The sequence below is a fragment of the Pinus tabuliformis genome, chromosome 1_2 (genome assembly GCF_031772625.1).
Source record: "Pinus tabuliformis cultivar Carrire ecotype Pingquan chromosome 1_2, CPIR1, whole genome shotgun sequence".
Classification (NCBI taxonomy): Eukaryota; Viridiplantae; Streptophyta; class Pinopsida; order Pinales; family Pinaceae; genus Pinus; species Pinus tabuliformis.
The window spans coordinates 714,321,601-714,337,048 of NC_142298.1; the positions used below are offsets into that span (position 1 = coordinate 714,321,601).

The following is a 15,448-nucleotide window of genomic DNA, read 5'->3' on the forward strand; positions in this document are numbered from 1 at the left end:
AGTGTAGAACTATTGCCTTGGCAAAATAGATTTGGTGCTCTGGAGGTTGGAGCCTCACTAAAGTCCAAGTTGGTGCTTGGCAACTGATTGCAACCATTTATATATTGTATCTATTTCATTGCATTGTTTGTGTTAATAAAAGCATTTATTCCAGCTATCTATTTTTGTGTTCCATATATAAATGATTTGGTGAAACAAGGAACAATTAAAAAGAAATATTGATTCACCTCCCCTCTCAGTATTTCCAACATAACATGGATACTATAGATGGAGCAACCATTAAACTAGGAGCGACGGAGCGAAAGGGTTTCGAGCGCGAGGGTTTTGGCTAGCTAGGGTTTATGATTTCTTCTGCAGTTTCCTGAGCCTGCGAGACTCCATTGAGACCTGCATACTCCGGGCGCACCTACCTCCTTTCTTTTTTTGTTGGCCGATCTCGTTTCTTCGCATCAGGCCCCTAACATCTGCTCTCTGATCCTCTGTCACCCAGGAACCTGCTGTCATTATGGAAGAACATGAAGCTGTCGATTACTCTGTTGATCCTCTGGAAGGCGTTTCTATCTGGCGCACCCCTACTGTTTCTCATGGTATGTATAACCCGCATTCAAATCTGGCTTCTATTTCTATTGGGGATCCGTCGCGCTCATGTCCGGCGACTCTTCCGATCCATCCCCTTTCCAGGCCTGCTCTCTCTTCTCCGGCGACCCTCGGATCTACGGTGGAATATGCTCCCCCTTTTCCCCTTTCCGCCCCCTTTTCTGCTTCAGATCCGTGGCTCTCTAGATCTGCGCCGCCTCCCATAAACCCTTTCGCCGACTCTCTGTTTTCGGATCCTCTCCTTGGCAGTCTCCCTCGTAATACTTCACTCTCCGATCCGATGAGCTTCCCCGGTGGCTTCGATGACCCCTCATCATACACTATCCCTCCACCTGTTTCTGGAGCCTCCCCGCTACCGAATCGAGCTCGGAGCTCATCCCTGGCTCCCGATCCTAAGAGGAAAAACAGATGTTTCAAGACCAAAGCAGAAGATATCTTCCTCAGACTTGAGGAGGACGTCCAGTGGGGCGATATCATGGATCAATCTGACAAAGTCCTGGTGGGCCGCATCAGGGGACGGAAATACTCGGCTACTCGATTGAAGGCCTGGACTTCTGATATTTGGGGACACCATCTGAAGGACGCCCCCATTGTACAGATTTTAGTAAGAGGATGGTTTGCTTTAAAATTTGTTCATGCCGACCACACTAATTGGGTCTTATCCTCTCAATGGCATTTTCAACATGCTCCAGTTCTCCTTAAACGCTGGACTCCCATGTTTGACCCCGAATCTGAGCAGATCGGCATTGGGCCTATATGGGTACGGCTCCCAGGCCTCCCATTACAGTATTGGTCTGAAGACATCTTCAGAAGAATTGGGAATGCATTGGGTACCTTCTTGGATTATGATAGATCCTTCCTCCAATCAGGTGTGATGACTTATGCTCGTCTTCTCATCAACCTGGACACCAGGGGTGGTCTACAAGAATACATTACTATACACTGGCGGGACTTGGCGCGCAAGCAGATTATCGATTACGAAGGGATCCCGTATAGATGTCGCAGATGTCACCAAGTTGGACATCTATACCGGGATTGTCCACTCCTTCACAAGGGAAAGAAGATATATCAGGATGAGGCTACTGAACACCCCCCGCACTTTCCTGATCGGCCAAAGTCGGAGCAGCCTATATCGGAGCATAATTTGGCCACAGATGCTACACTTGATCCTCCGGGCAGCACTGTTGAACACTCTATTCGCATAATGCCAGACCCCGTGCACGAAGACCCTATTCAGCTGGGCGATGGATCATCGGTCTCGCATACCTCCTCCCCTCATATACATCCGATATCTTCTTCTGTTGTTTCTGCATCTCATCTGAGCACTTGCCCAACCGGCTGCTCACCTGAGCCTCTCTCGGGGGTACCCCTCGGACTCTCTGCCCCCCCTCCCCCTCCCTCCCTCATATGCTCCATTCCGCCACCTGCTCCCGCCATTCCCCCGAGTTCGCCCTCCTTGATCACCTCCTCCATCTCCGCCTCCCTTGCCTCATCCCCCCCTGCATCCCCTCGATATTCCCTCAGATCCAGATCTAAAGATAGAGGTATCGATGCTATTGGTCTTGACATCATATCTGCTCCTGTCCCCCATAAGCAATCTCGGGGTCGACCATCTCGTATTACAAAAGCCAGACACACTGCTGATGCTGAAGTAGCCATTGGGCGACAGCAAACCATCCTCCGGGCCCTTAGAGCGAAGCAAGGCCCTGCCCCTCATCCTACATGAAGGTACTCTCATTCAATTGCAGGGGGTTTGCTAGTTCCCCCAAAAAACTAGCTCTCAGGAGATTGCTTACCATATCTCAACCTGACATCATACTTCTTCAAGAGACCCTCTGTCCTGCTGACACCCTAGTCCAGTCCTTCAAATCTTGGATGCCTTACTGGACTTTTCATGCAATTGACGCATCAGGGAGATCGGGCGGATTAGCTATTGGGATCCACAACAAAGCAGTCAAGATCCGTAACATTTGGGGCGGCAGAGGTTTCATCGGCCTGGACGTTTATGTTCTCTCCATGGAAATGGACTTACGAATCATCAACGTCTATGGTCCATGTTCTAGTAGGGCTCCCTTTTGGAGTGCACTACTTGAATCTGACTTATTAAAGGAGGACAATATAATTCTCGGTGGCGACTTAAATTTCACTTTGGGTTTGTGCGAATCGTGGGGGCACTCTGCCCAGGCAGACCCATTCTCGGATACCATATCCAATCTGTTGGAGGAGCATCATTGGGTAGACATACCCACTGCCAGACTACAGCACACTTGGACTAACAATAGAAGTGGAAATCAGAGCTTGGCCAGAAGATTAGATAGGTTTCTGCTTAAGGAATCTCTATATAACAGACTTCCTCGCACAAGGCAATGGGTCGGTTCCGGCGGCATCTCGGATCATCGCCCTATCTTCCTGGAGACGGTCGACTTCTATGACAAGATCAAGAGCCCCTTCAAATTTAATTCTACATGGTTAAAGGACCCCTCCTATATTCAGCTGGTCACCGAATATTGGCAGAACAATCCCATTAGCGAACATGAAGATCATTCGGTCGGTTTCGTTAGGAAACTAACCGAACTCAAGCGATTATCCAAGCATTGGGCACACCAGAAGCGCGTCCGCGATGACCACACTCTAAAGGAGGCTGAGAGAGTCATTGCAGCATATGAGAACTCTTCTGATGGCATCTTCTCTAACGCAGTGAGCAAAGAACAGTTCAACTCCCTCATTGCCAAGCGAACACAGATCCTGAAGGATAGAGAAGAAAGCTGGCGGCTACGCAGCAGGGCCATATGGCTTACCGAGGGAGATGACAACACAAATTTCTATCATAAATTCGCCAACGGCCGCAAAGCTATCAACTCAATATGGGAACTAAGGGATGAACAAAATCAGCCAATTACATCTCAGAGGAACCTGGCCAGTTTAGCTATCGATCATTTCAAAGGCATCTATAGTGCCCCCAGAGCGGCCAACATCCTGGAGATTATGAGAGTGGCAGAGAAATTTCCCAGATTCGTTCTACAAGATGAATCAGAGGATCTCACAAAGGCAGTCACCATGGAAGAACTCGAATCCACCATTAAATGGTTCAAGAAAGATAGAAGCCCTGGCCCTGATGGTTGGACCATCGAATTCTACATCGCTTTCCTTGATCTTCTGGGCAATGATCTCCTCAATATTATTGAGCAAAGCAGAAGAAATGGCAGAATATCTTCCGCTATTAAATCCACTTTCATTGCACTCATCCCGAAAGCCAATCACCCGACATCTTACAATGACTTCCGCCCCATCTCCCTCTGCAACTGCCTATATAAAATCATTGCCAAGATCATCGCCAATCGTCTGAAGCCCATATTATCTCGCCACATATCCCCTGAACAATTCGCTTTCCTTCATCATAGGCAGATACATGAGGCCATCGCCACCGCTCAAGAGCTCCTTCATACTCTTCATACCAAAAAACAAAAGGGCCTGATATTAAAGGTAGACCTTTCTAAAGCCTTCGATAGAGCCAACTGGCTCTACATCAGGCTACTCCTGACTCACCTTGGCTTTCCCTATAGCTACACTAAATGGATAATGAGCTGCATAACTGATGTATCCTACAGTGTACTTCTCAATGGTGAAGCCACATCCTTCTTTACCTCAGAAAGAGGGCTCAGGCAAGGATGCCCATTATCTCCACTTCTATTCCTCCTTATTATGGAAGGATTGAGTCGGCTTATCACATCTGCCCGAGATAGGAATCAACTCAATGGCATCAATATCTCCGATAATTTTTATCTTACACACCTCTTGTTTGTTGATGATATTCTCATTTTTCTTAATGGTTGCATAGGTGACACCACTTCTCTCCAGAATATATTTGCACTCTTTCAACAGGCCACAGGCATGCAGATAAATGAAAGCAAATCTACAATCACGGTTGTGGGCTGCTCTCATCATGAATGTACTATTGCATTACAGCGCTTCCCTTTCATCTCATTATCATTAGCTGACGGCATCAAATATCTGGGGTACAGATTAAAACCTCTTGGCTATCGGATTGCAGATTGGACTTGGTTAATAGCAAAGGTGGAGAAAAGACTGCAGGTTTGGTATCACAGATATCTCTCAAGAGCTGGTAGATTGACTCTCATAAAAGCAGTCATTGAAGCCACTCCAGTATACTGGATGACCTTGGCGTGGATACCTCGCGGCATCCTGAACAGATTACAAAACATTTGTGCCAGATTTTTATGGAAAGGTCATCACACAGGGAAGCAATTTGCCTGGGTGAAATGGGTTACCATAGCAAGACCCAAACGATGGGGCGGATGGGGCATTAAGAACCTCGACCACTTTGCCAAGGCGCTGGCTGCCAAACTTGGGTGGAACCTCTTGACCACAGATAGCCTATGGTCTCGTGTCGCCCAGGTAAAATATATCAAGCCAATGCACCTCATGGATTGGTTCCGCCTTCAACACAACCCTGGCCGCAATATATCAAATATCTGGAAAGTTGTCCTCCAATCTTTGCCGCTATTGCGGGAAGGCATCACCTGGCGCATCAATGAAGGAAACTGTGTAAGGATTGGGGTGGATCCGTGGGTCGGGTGCGGCAATTCGCACAGGTTATCTGATGAACTATTAGCGCACCTTCATAACAGAGGCATCACGCATATCAAGCATATTGGAGATAGGGCGAACTCCACCTTTCTGCAACAAGCTTGGGCATCCCCCCGTACCTTAGAGATACCTGAACAGTGGCATCTAGAATGGAGGGCTTTTACTGATGCTCTCTCGCAGGCGCATATACGACTCACCGAAGGCCCCGATGACATTATCTGGGCAATCGCATCCCATGGCATCTACTCTCCCAGGTTGGGATATATAAAACTCATGGAGCCTTACAAGCCCACGGCTATTCTCCCCATCTGGAAAGAGCTCTGGAAGCTGGATGCAGCCCCTCGCACTCGGCTCTTAATGTGGAACATACTATTCGATAAAATTCCAACAGGTACCAATCTCATGAAACGATCATTCCATGGTCCGTTCAGATGCCACCTATGCTGTTTAGAAGAGGAAAGCACAGCGCACCTGTTCCTATATTGTCAGGTCACTAAAGCATTTTGGCAAAACATTACTTCTCATTATCCATCCCTCAAAGTCTGGCAGGGACAGAATCTTATGGAGGCGTGGAGCGATTGGTGCCGTTTTCATACAGGCAAATCCGTCAACATGCCTTTGCTTGTTTGCTGGGCAATATGGATTGCTCGGAACCAGGTTATATTTCAGAATAAGGCGCCTCATTGGCCTGTCATCCTGAGCCACACCATTGCAGATTTCGAATTACTCCCTGCAGCTGTTCCAAAAAATCCTACGCGCACCTACAGGCATATTAATCTGGATAAATCGATGCCTTGGGCTTTTTTCGACGGCTCTGCCCAAGAATCAGGATGTGGTGGAGGAGCGCTGCTATATCTCAGCGATGATCATTATTATAAAATTCAGATTAATCTTGGTCGTGGCACCAACAATTTTGCTGAATTATGCACAGCAAAGCATATCATCCATTTTGCCATACAGAAACATTGCAGCCACCTTCAGTTATTCGGGGATTCACAAATTGTATGCAACTGGCTGAACGATACAACACATTGCTATACATTCTCTCTGAGTCACATCCTCCAAGAGACAAAAAGGCTGATCACATCATTTGAATCCTTCAAATGCAGCCACATATACAGGGAACAGAACACTGAGGCGGACCAGCTATCCAAAGCAGCAGCGCAAAATCAAAGGGATGACTGGCTGATCCAAGAGGTGATTGATGGATCATCCCATCAATACTACCACAGACCATTTCATGATTTTCCTTAGGAATGGGCTTTAGACCCACATATAATCAGTGCACATTTCTTGTAGTTTTTTTTATTATTGCTATTTTATGTATAACATCTATGTAGCTGAATCAGCAATTGCTGGGCTCTCTGCGCAGAGCCGGAATGTAAGCTGTTATTTCAGGCATATACAGCCTTAGCTACTAGGACTCCCTACCAGAAGTCATGATAAACGAGGCACCTACAGGATGGTCACCGACCCACAATTATGAATGCAAGTGCATCTGTAAAATGTAATTTCTCCATTAATAGAAATTACGACTTTTTCCTTATGGGAAAAAAAAAACTATAGATGGAGCAATATTTCAATCTCCATAATGTGCAAAACACATAGAAGGTACGCATTGCAACTTTATATTTGGAACCCAATCAATTTGTATGGTATCGATGACTTTGTTCTTGTAAAAAATTTGTCACTTGGACAATTTTTACGGAAGAAATGATAGAACATTATGAGGATATAAAAAGCAACACTTTTTTTAGCCAATTGATAAATCTCAAACAAAAGGGTTCAATGGTAGAGCATATTGAAGACTTCCAAAAATTGAATATAAGGGTAAAAGATATTCCAGAGGAGCATAGGATTTATGTGTTCATAGGGACTTTAAAGGATAACATCCAACATGAGGTTCCCCTTTGGGAATTTGATTCATTGGAGAAGGCATTCAGGTTGGCAAGAAAAATTGAAAGAAAATTATGGCAACAAGGAAGCCTACCACTCACAACTATAAAGATGGAAGTGTTGTTACCCCTAGCCTTCCACAACCTACAAGGTTGAAACTAGAACAATTGGAAGAAAAAAGAACTAAAGGGATTTGTTACAATTGTGATAGGAAATTATTTTACATAGATTGTGAAGGGGAGGAAGAAAAGGAACAAGAAACATAAAAAGAAGAGGATACACACCAGAACAAACCCTAGAGAAAGAAGAAATAAATATGACCATATCTTGTAATGCATTGGTCAGAATTACCACCCCTCAAACTATCAAGATAGAAGGGCATATCAAGAAGAAAAAGGTAATAGTGTTGGTTGATTCAGGTAGTACCCATAATTTTATTCATTGTAAGATAGCCAAGGAATTGAATTGCTTCCTATATCCAGCACCAGAGTGTCAAGTGATGGTTGCAAATAGAGGAACCATAAATTGCTCTGGAAAGTGCCATAATATCAAGTTATCCATGGGAGAATATATGTGACTAGTCCAATGTTTTCCATTCCAATGGGTGGTGCTGATGTTGTACGAGGAGTCCAATGGCTACAATCTTTGGGTATTATAGATTTTAATTTTCAAGAACTTTCCTTGAAATTTTCTTTGGAAGGAAAGGAAGTTGAATTAAGGGGTATCGCAGGGAAACCGGGAACGATAATCAGCTCTAACAGCATGACAAAGATTCTAAAGGAAAAACAATGAGGCGTAATTCCACAATTATGTTCGCTAGAGGTTCCCACATCGAAATCATCTATTTCTCCATATCTCAAAAAAGTTTTGGACAATCATTCCAAGCTATTTGATACTCCCAAAGGCCTCCCACCTATTCGTGATCATGATCATGCTATTCATTTGATTCCAGGAAGTGCTCCTCCAAACATCATGCCTTACAAATATTCTTATGCCCAAAAGAGTGAAATTGAACGTATGGTTGCATAAATGCTAGAGGGTGGTATAATTCAACCTAGTCAAAGTTCTTTCTCTGCTCCAGTAGTATTGTTGCACAAGAAGGATGGATCATGGTGCATGTGTCCGGATTATAGGGAGCTGAACAAGCTCACTATTAAAAAATAATTTCCCATTCTTACCATTGATGAATTATTGGGTGAATTTCATGGAGCAATTTACTTCACCAAGTTGGACCTTCGTTCAGGATATCATCAAATCATAATGAAGACTGAAGACATTCTGAAAATAACATTTAGAACTCATGCGGGTCATTATGATTTTTTTGTCATGCCTTTTGGCCTTACCAATGAACCTTCTACATTTCAAGGTTTGATGAATTCCATTTTAAACCCTTCCTTAGAAAATGCGTGTTAGTAATTTTTGATGATATACTAATCTACAGCAAGTCTTCGAAGGATCATGTTCAACATGTTGATAGACTGCTCAAACTATTGGAGGAGAAACAATTATATGCAAAAACCTTCAAATGTTTCTTTGGAGCACAAGAGGTGGAATATTTGGGTCACATTGTATCTCATGAAGGTGTTAAGGTAGACCCTAGAAAAATTAAAGCCATTAAGGAATGTAAAATCCCCACATCCATAAAGAATCTGCGAAGATTTCTTGGGTTGATAGGATATTATCGCAAGTTTGTTAATAATTATGGGAGAATAGAAGCACCTCTAACAACATTACTGAAGAAATATGCATTTTCTTGGACCCTAGAAGAAACGAAGGCCTTTGAACATCTTAAAGCGGAAATGCGCCAAGCATCGGTCTTAGCTACGCCAGACTTCACAAAAACCTTTATTGTGGAATGTGATTCCTCAAGAAATGGAATTGGTGTTGTTTTAATGCAAGAAGAAAGACCCATTGCTTTCAAAATTCAACCAATCAAAGGAAAGTATTTACACAAAGTTATTTATGAGAATTAAATGTTGGCAATACTACATGCACTTAAGAAATGGCGACCTTACCTAATGGGAAGGCACTTCAAGGTAAAAACAAATCATGATAGTGCTAAATACTTTTTAGAACAAATATTATCTTCAAAAGAGCAGTAAAAATGGGTCACAAAGATGTTGGGTTATGACTTTGAAATCATCTACAAAAAAGGGAAGCAAAATGTTTTTGCATATGCACTCTCAAGAAAGGATGAGGATGTGGAATAATTTCTTTGTGCCATTTCTATTATCCAAACAGATTGGATAAACGAAACAATGGATGAATGGAAGAATGACGAAGAAGTGTAGGTACTCATTCAAACATTACAGAAAGATCCCAATACATCTTATACATTTAGCTTAAAAAATGATTTGTATGGTACGCATATCACTTATATCTCTGTAAGAATTCCCAACTCAAACAAAATATTCTTATGGAATTGTACACCTCTCCCTTAGGAGGGAATTCAAAATTTTTAAAAACTTACCACAGGGTTAAGAAGGAATTTTTTTGGGATGGCCTTAAATCTGATATTCAAAAATTTGTGGTGGAATGTTAGGTTTGCCAACAAAATAAAGTTGAGACAATTAAGACCTCAGGTCTATTACAACCTTTATCCATTCCAAGTCAACGTTGGGAGGAGGTTTCAATGGATTTTATCATAGGTTTACCCAAGTCCGAAGGAAAGAGTGTCATCATGGTGGTAGTTGATAAACTTACCAAGTATGCACACTTTTGTGCATTATCTCATCCATTTAAATCCAATATAGTTTCTAATGCATTTATAGAAAAAATTCAAAAGCTATACGGAAACCCAAAGATTATTGTAAGTTACAGAGATAGTATTTTCACTAGAAATTTTTGGAAAAAATTATTTTCTTGTCTGGGTACTCAATTAGCTCATCTGATAAACAAACACAATGGGTCAAATGGTTGCCTCTGGCTAAATAGTGGTATAACACTTCCTTCCATACTGTAGCAAAAACCATTTATGGCACTTTATGGGTATCATCCATCATCCATCATATCATATTTAAGAGAAAATTCTAAGGTTCAAGCAATGGAAGATCACATCGAGCATCAACATAGAGTTCTCTAACTCTTAAAGGATAACCTCATTTTGGCACAGAATAGAATGAAACAACAGGGAGATCAACATTGCAGTGAAAGAAGTTTTAATGTAGGTGACTAGGTATTTCTACGACTACAACCATATAAACAAATGTCCCTCAATTAAGCTAAGAAGGATAATAAATTATCCCCAAAGTATTATGCTCCGTACAAGGTGTTGAAAAATATTGGTACTATGCCATACAAATTAGAACTTCCTACATCTTCCCGAGTGCACCCAGTTTTCCATGTTTCATGCTTAAATAAGGTTATAGGTGACAAGTTCCCAGTTCAAACAATATTTCCAGAACTTGACAAGGAAGTAAAAATCATATTGAAACCTGAAGTAAACATAGAAACAAGAACTCGATAGCTACGAAATCGATCAATTTCTGAGTATCTCATTAAGTGGAAGAACTTACCCGCTGAATATTCCACATGGGAGGATGAGAATTTTATACAGAGGCATCTAGAACTACTCAAGCGTTGAGGACAACACTTTTTTGAAGGAGAAGGGCATGTTAGGTCCCTATAATACTCGTGTATTCCCTTATTATATTTTCATTGTAGCCCCTTATTGTTATTGTTGTGCCCATGTTGTCCCCTTGTTATTATTGTGCCCCACAGAAGCACAATATTGTTATTGTTGTGCCCTTACATTATTATTGTTATGTCAGCTCTTATTATATCATGACCCATTAGACTCATATATATAGAAAGGAGGTCTTGTCATTTGTATCATCCAAGAATTATTCATTTCTTTAATGTAAAGGAGGTTTCCCCCTCGAAGAGGCTACTTTTGAAGTTGTTGATCTATCTCTTTCTGTTATTTTGTGAGTTGGTTGCATAACGCTTCAACTATTCTGATGTTTCTTAGGTCATCATAATATCCAAACACATATTGATGGAAACATCCTTCTTCAAACTTCTTCAGCAACACCCAAATCAGCCTCAGCACTTTCTAAAACATCTAATTCTTGTTCACAACTTCATCGATCATGAATAACCACCTGTAGTGCTTTAGCCTTTCTCCGATCTTATTCTTTTCTTCAAGGTCTTTACTATAGCTATCAAAACATTCCCTCCTTAACTGGGGATATATACACTTTCTTTATCAAGCTTCTTCTCTATTATGGAACAAATCCATCAACTTTAGGTCACATAGGCTCTTTCTTTTGCATCATCATCTCATCGAAGAACTTGAACCTTTGTAAACATCATTCCTTCTATCTTCATAGGATAACAAGGTCATCTATTAATTAACAATGTAAACTTCAATATTCTTACAGCTCCCTCTTTCCATCAAGCTCAAAATCATCATCAATCCATCATCAAGTATGAGGTAGGTAAGCATCTTCAAAAACTTTAAAGACTTTTTACCTACAAATCTTTGACAAGAAGTACAACCAAGCACAAATATACAAGAGCATGAAGTTAATTTTATAAATACAATGGGAGCATATATGGTTATCTTTGAGAAAGAAAACAATATTTAGATATTCAAATCCTAAACCTAGTTAGGTTTTCCAATTAACTAAGGTTACATTTTTCATGCCTTAGACTTTTACAACAATTTTTCCTAAGGTTTTGTCACAAATCCTATATACCTTTTTCAAAAATAAACTTTAGATATCATCAACCAAATTCAACCGACAAGCATTTTTTTACATATAAGGTTTCATTATCATGCCCTAGAATCTTATATCAAACTCTACTAGGGTTTTCTAAAATACAAACATAAAAAATTTAACAACTTGATCAAGCAAGGGTTTCAATCATAGACTATACACCAATGGTTTCAATCTTAGGATTTTTCATTAACTACTAAAAGGGTTCTATCATAAACCTTAATTCACCTAACCCTAAAAATCTATGGTTTCATCATATGTTTTATTCATCAACAACAAACCCTAAAGGGCTAGGGTTTCATATTGAACCCTAAAGGTTAGGGTTTTACCAAACTGAACAAAAGATAGTACGACAATGATTGATTTAATCTAGAGAGCAACCTCCTCAACATTATGAAAGCCCTAGACATGAGAAAGTTAGTAATATTACACAAACTTTAAAGGAAATATGTTCGTACCTTCTTATATAAAGAAGACCTACTACACACCTTGTATACTTAAACATACCTTGCATTGCTTATGTAACAAAACTTTTAGGGTTTCCTATTGAAGGACTCTCTCAAAATATAGTTACATTTGTTATCCTTTAGAATATACCTGCAGGCTTAGTCCTAATCAAGAAATAAATATAGATATACCTTCTTGTATGAAGAAGACCCGCTACACAACTTGAATACTTAAACATACCTTGAGTTTCCTATTGAAGGACACTCTCAAAATTTAGTTACAATCTTTATATTTTAGAATATACCTGCAGAATTAGTCCTAATCAATATATATATATATATATATATATATATATATATATATATATATATATATATATATATATATAATACTTATCGCTTGTGGGAAGGTGAAAGTTCTTACTTAAAGGACTCCCTCTCAGCATGGAGTGTCAATGTCCTCATGGCATAGGATTAACATTTCTTTATGTACCTGCAACATTTACTTGACAAGTACTACAAAAAGCATACAAGTACAAGAGTATGATTATAAACTAGGGATTTCAAATCCAAACCCTAAGTTAAATTTCAAAATATCAATTCTAGGGTTTAAAATTCAATTTTACACTTACTAGGGTTTCTAATTTTACCCTAGATCCAAAAACCCAATAGACCAAAAAGATAGGGTTTCTATGACGAAGCAAAATGGGGTTAGGGTTTCTCTTAATTCAATAACCATCTAGGTTTTATAATCAAAAGTCTTCCCTAGACATAAAAAATGTAGCAAAACTTATAAATAAACATGTTACATTATGCATACCTTATATCATTCTTACTTTATCCTTTCTTGTACCAAGATTGTCTCAAATAATATGATTCTTCAAAGATTGATTTCAAATGGGGCTTCCAAGTTTGCTTCTACAGATCTTCAAAATGGATTTTTGCTACCAACTATCCTTTCGTACTTCTGCTAATCTAAATTTGATGCAACTCGCTTCCTTTAAATACACTTTTATTACTTTGATTAGGCCTATCGGCCCTTTTCAACAATCATTATAAGAGTTCAATATTTTCATTAGAGCTATATCAATTTTTTCCTTCACTAATCATAGAAAAGACTAATTCACATGATATTTGAAATTTCTTTGGTTCTTCATTCAGTGAGGTCTTCATCCAACTATTGACCTTGAGGTATTAGCCCATCAAAGTAAGGATTTTGGTGCCATATTTTGTTGAACTATAGAACTACTTCTTTTCTTTGGATTCCTTTAGAACTTTGGTATTGAAGTTCATATGGTGACTTTTGACCTTATGGTCAAGGATTACTATAGTTATTGAAAATCACAAAGTCAACCTTATAATCTTATCATTGCAGGTATAATTGTATATATCCATAAAACATTAGTTGTGTATTTTGTATCTCCTGTAGAGAGATGGATTAGATACTTCAGAGAGTCAGATCTCAAACAAAATATTTGTGGCCTAATATCATTGTAATTTTTGCACAGAAGTACCAAGATTTTATTTCTTAAAAACTTTCGATGGTCTCATCCACAGTACTCCTTATAGTTTGGGGATATGAGTTGATGAGGATGCCTTCTCAAAGACTAAATAGGTGCCTCCAGTAGATCCTTTTAAAATCCTTGAACTTGCACACAATACCTTGAATTTTTCCAACAATTTTTGATATTATGCCCTGGATTTCAAATATCTAATTCATTAAGAGTATGCTCAGAAGAATGATCTTCTCTAGCTTATATTTACTTCAGTTTCAAGATTAAGAAAACAATCCATTCTTTTTGGCTATTGGAGTAATGTAGAAATCCTTAGTGATCTTCCAGCTACCAATTATTTGACCTTAGCTCTGATACCATGTTGAGAAATCTATTAGGGCAACATTAGGACAACTTTTTCTTGATTTCTCTTACTTGACATTTACTTGTAATATTATATTTTTCTTTTGTTGATTATGTTAGTGTGCTTATCATCAAATAAATTCCAAAAACATGAATATCACAGTCATACAAAATCAACACAAGATGTAGGCTCCAAGCCAGGGAAAAACCTCTCTCCTAGGGGAAAACACAAAAGAACTATTTGTATAGAATTAATATCAAAGGAGACTTCCAAGACCAAGACAAAACACTGCTTTCACCAAATACCAAGTCAACTAACCTTTTACTTTTGTAATTCAAACATATTCAAGAGGACAACAAGATAAAAAATTCAAGATCGACCTTCTCTTCTTCTGAATTTTTCGGGCTTGAGGATACCATAGATCCCTCAGAAAATTTCCGCACCTATGATCTGAACATAGACTAGTCTTCTTTCATTGGCCTCTTCTTCGCAACCTTCTTTAATTGTGAACCAGAAAATATATGTGTATGATATTTTTTTTTCTTCATACGGATGGTCTAACTTTCCTCAAATCCTTTGCATGTCCTTTTGTTATCACAGATCATAATATAATGTGTGTGATCCATAAAATTCCAAAAGAGGTCAAAGTATCATTCATTTATAGCCCTCCAAGAGGAGCTTTCTAGGCTATCTTGAACCATGTTGGACAACTTAGTCTTTGGGAGCATTTAGACACTTTAGAAATAGAAATATATTTTTTCTCTTTTGACACAAATGCCCAAATTGGGCTTTTGCAATATGACATGGACAATGACTTATGACAAAAACCTAGAAACACTCAATGGGTGCTCTGACCTAGAGAAAAATGACTTTGAGCATGAAACTCATATTTAATAAAACATTTTTTTACCAATATTCTTTCTTATCCTTGATACATAATAAATATATAGATCAAATTACAATCATGAAGGTGGAAACTAGTTACATTTTCCAACAGATCCCTTAAAAAAATATGATCCCTTGATTATTGCTACACAAATCCATAGAAAATTTTAAATTCCTTGATTGATGGGCTGGATGGACCAATATTTGACTCTAGAGTGGTTTTGGACCACTAGAATATCTTAAAAAATATTTTCCTCGAAATTTCCTCATTCAAAATAACCACTTGGACCAAAAAAAATTGATTTCCTCAATAAGTATTCTGTTAGGCCCCTCTACTACTGGTGTAACCCCTTATTGTTATTAGTACAACCCGTTATTATATTGTTGTACCCATATAGTCTCCACATTGTTATTATTGTGCCCCATAGAAGCCCACTA

General features: G+C 39.5%; 1 protein-coding gene across 1 annotated transcript; it reads left to right on the forward strand.

Annotated features, from left to right (window-relative positions):
* Positions 1-2,472: 2,472 nt before the first annotated feature.
* Positions 2,473-6,590, forward strand: LOC149207733 (uncharacterized). Its single transcript, XM_089398130.1, has 3 exons — positions 2,473-3,683; positions 4,206-6,402; positions 6,546-6,590. The coding sequence occupies exons 1-3, from the start codon at positions 2,473-2,475 to the stop codon at positions 6,588-6,590; spliced, it is 3,453 nt and encodes a 1,150-aa protein (XP_089254256.1).
* The last annotated feature ends 8,858 nt before the right edge of the window (positions 6,591-15,448 follow it).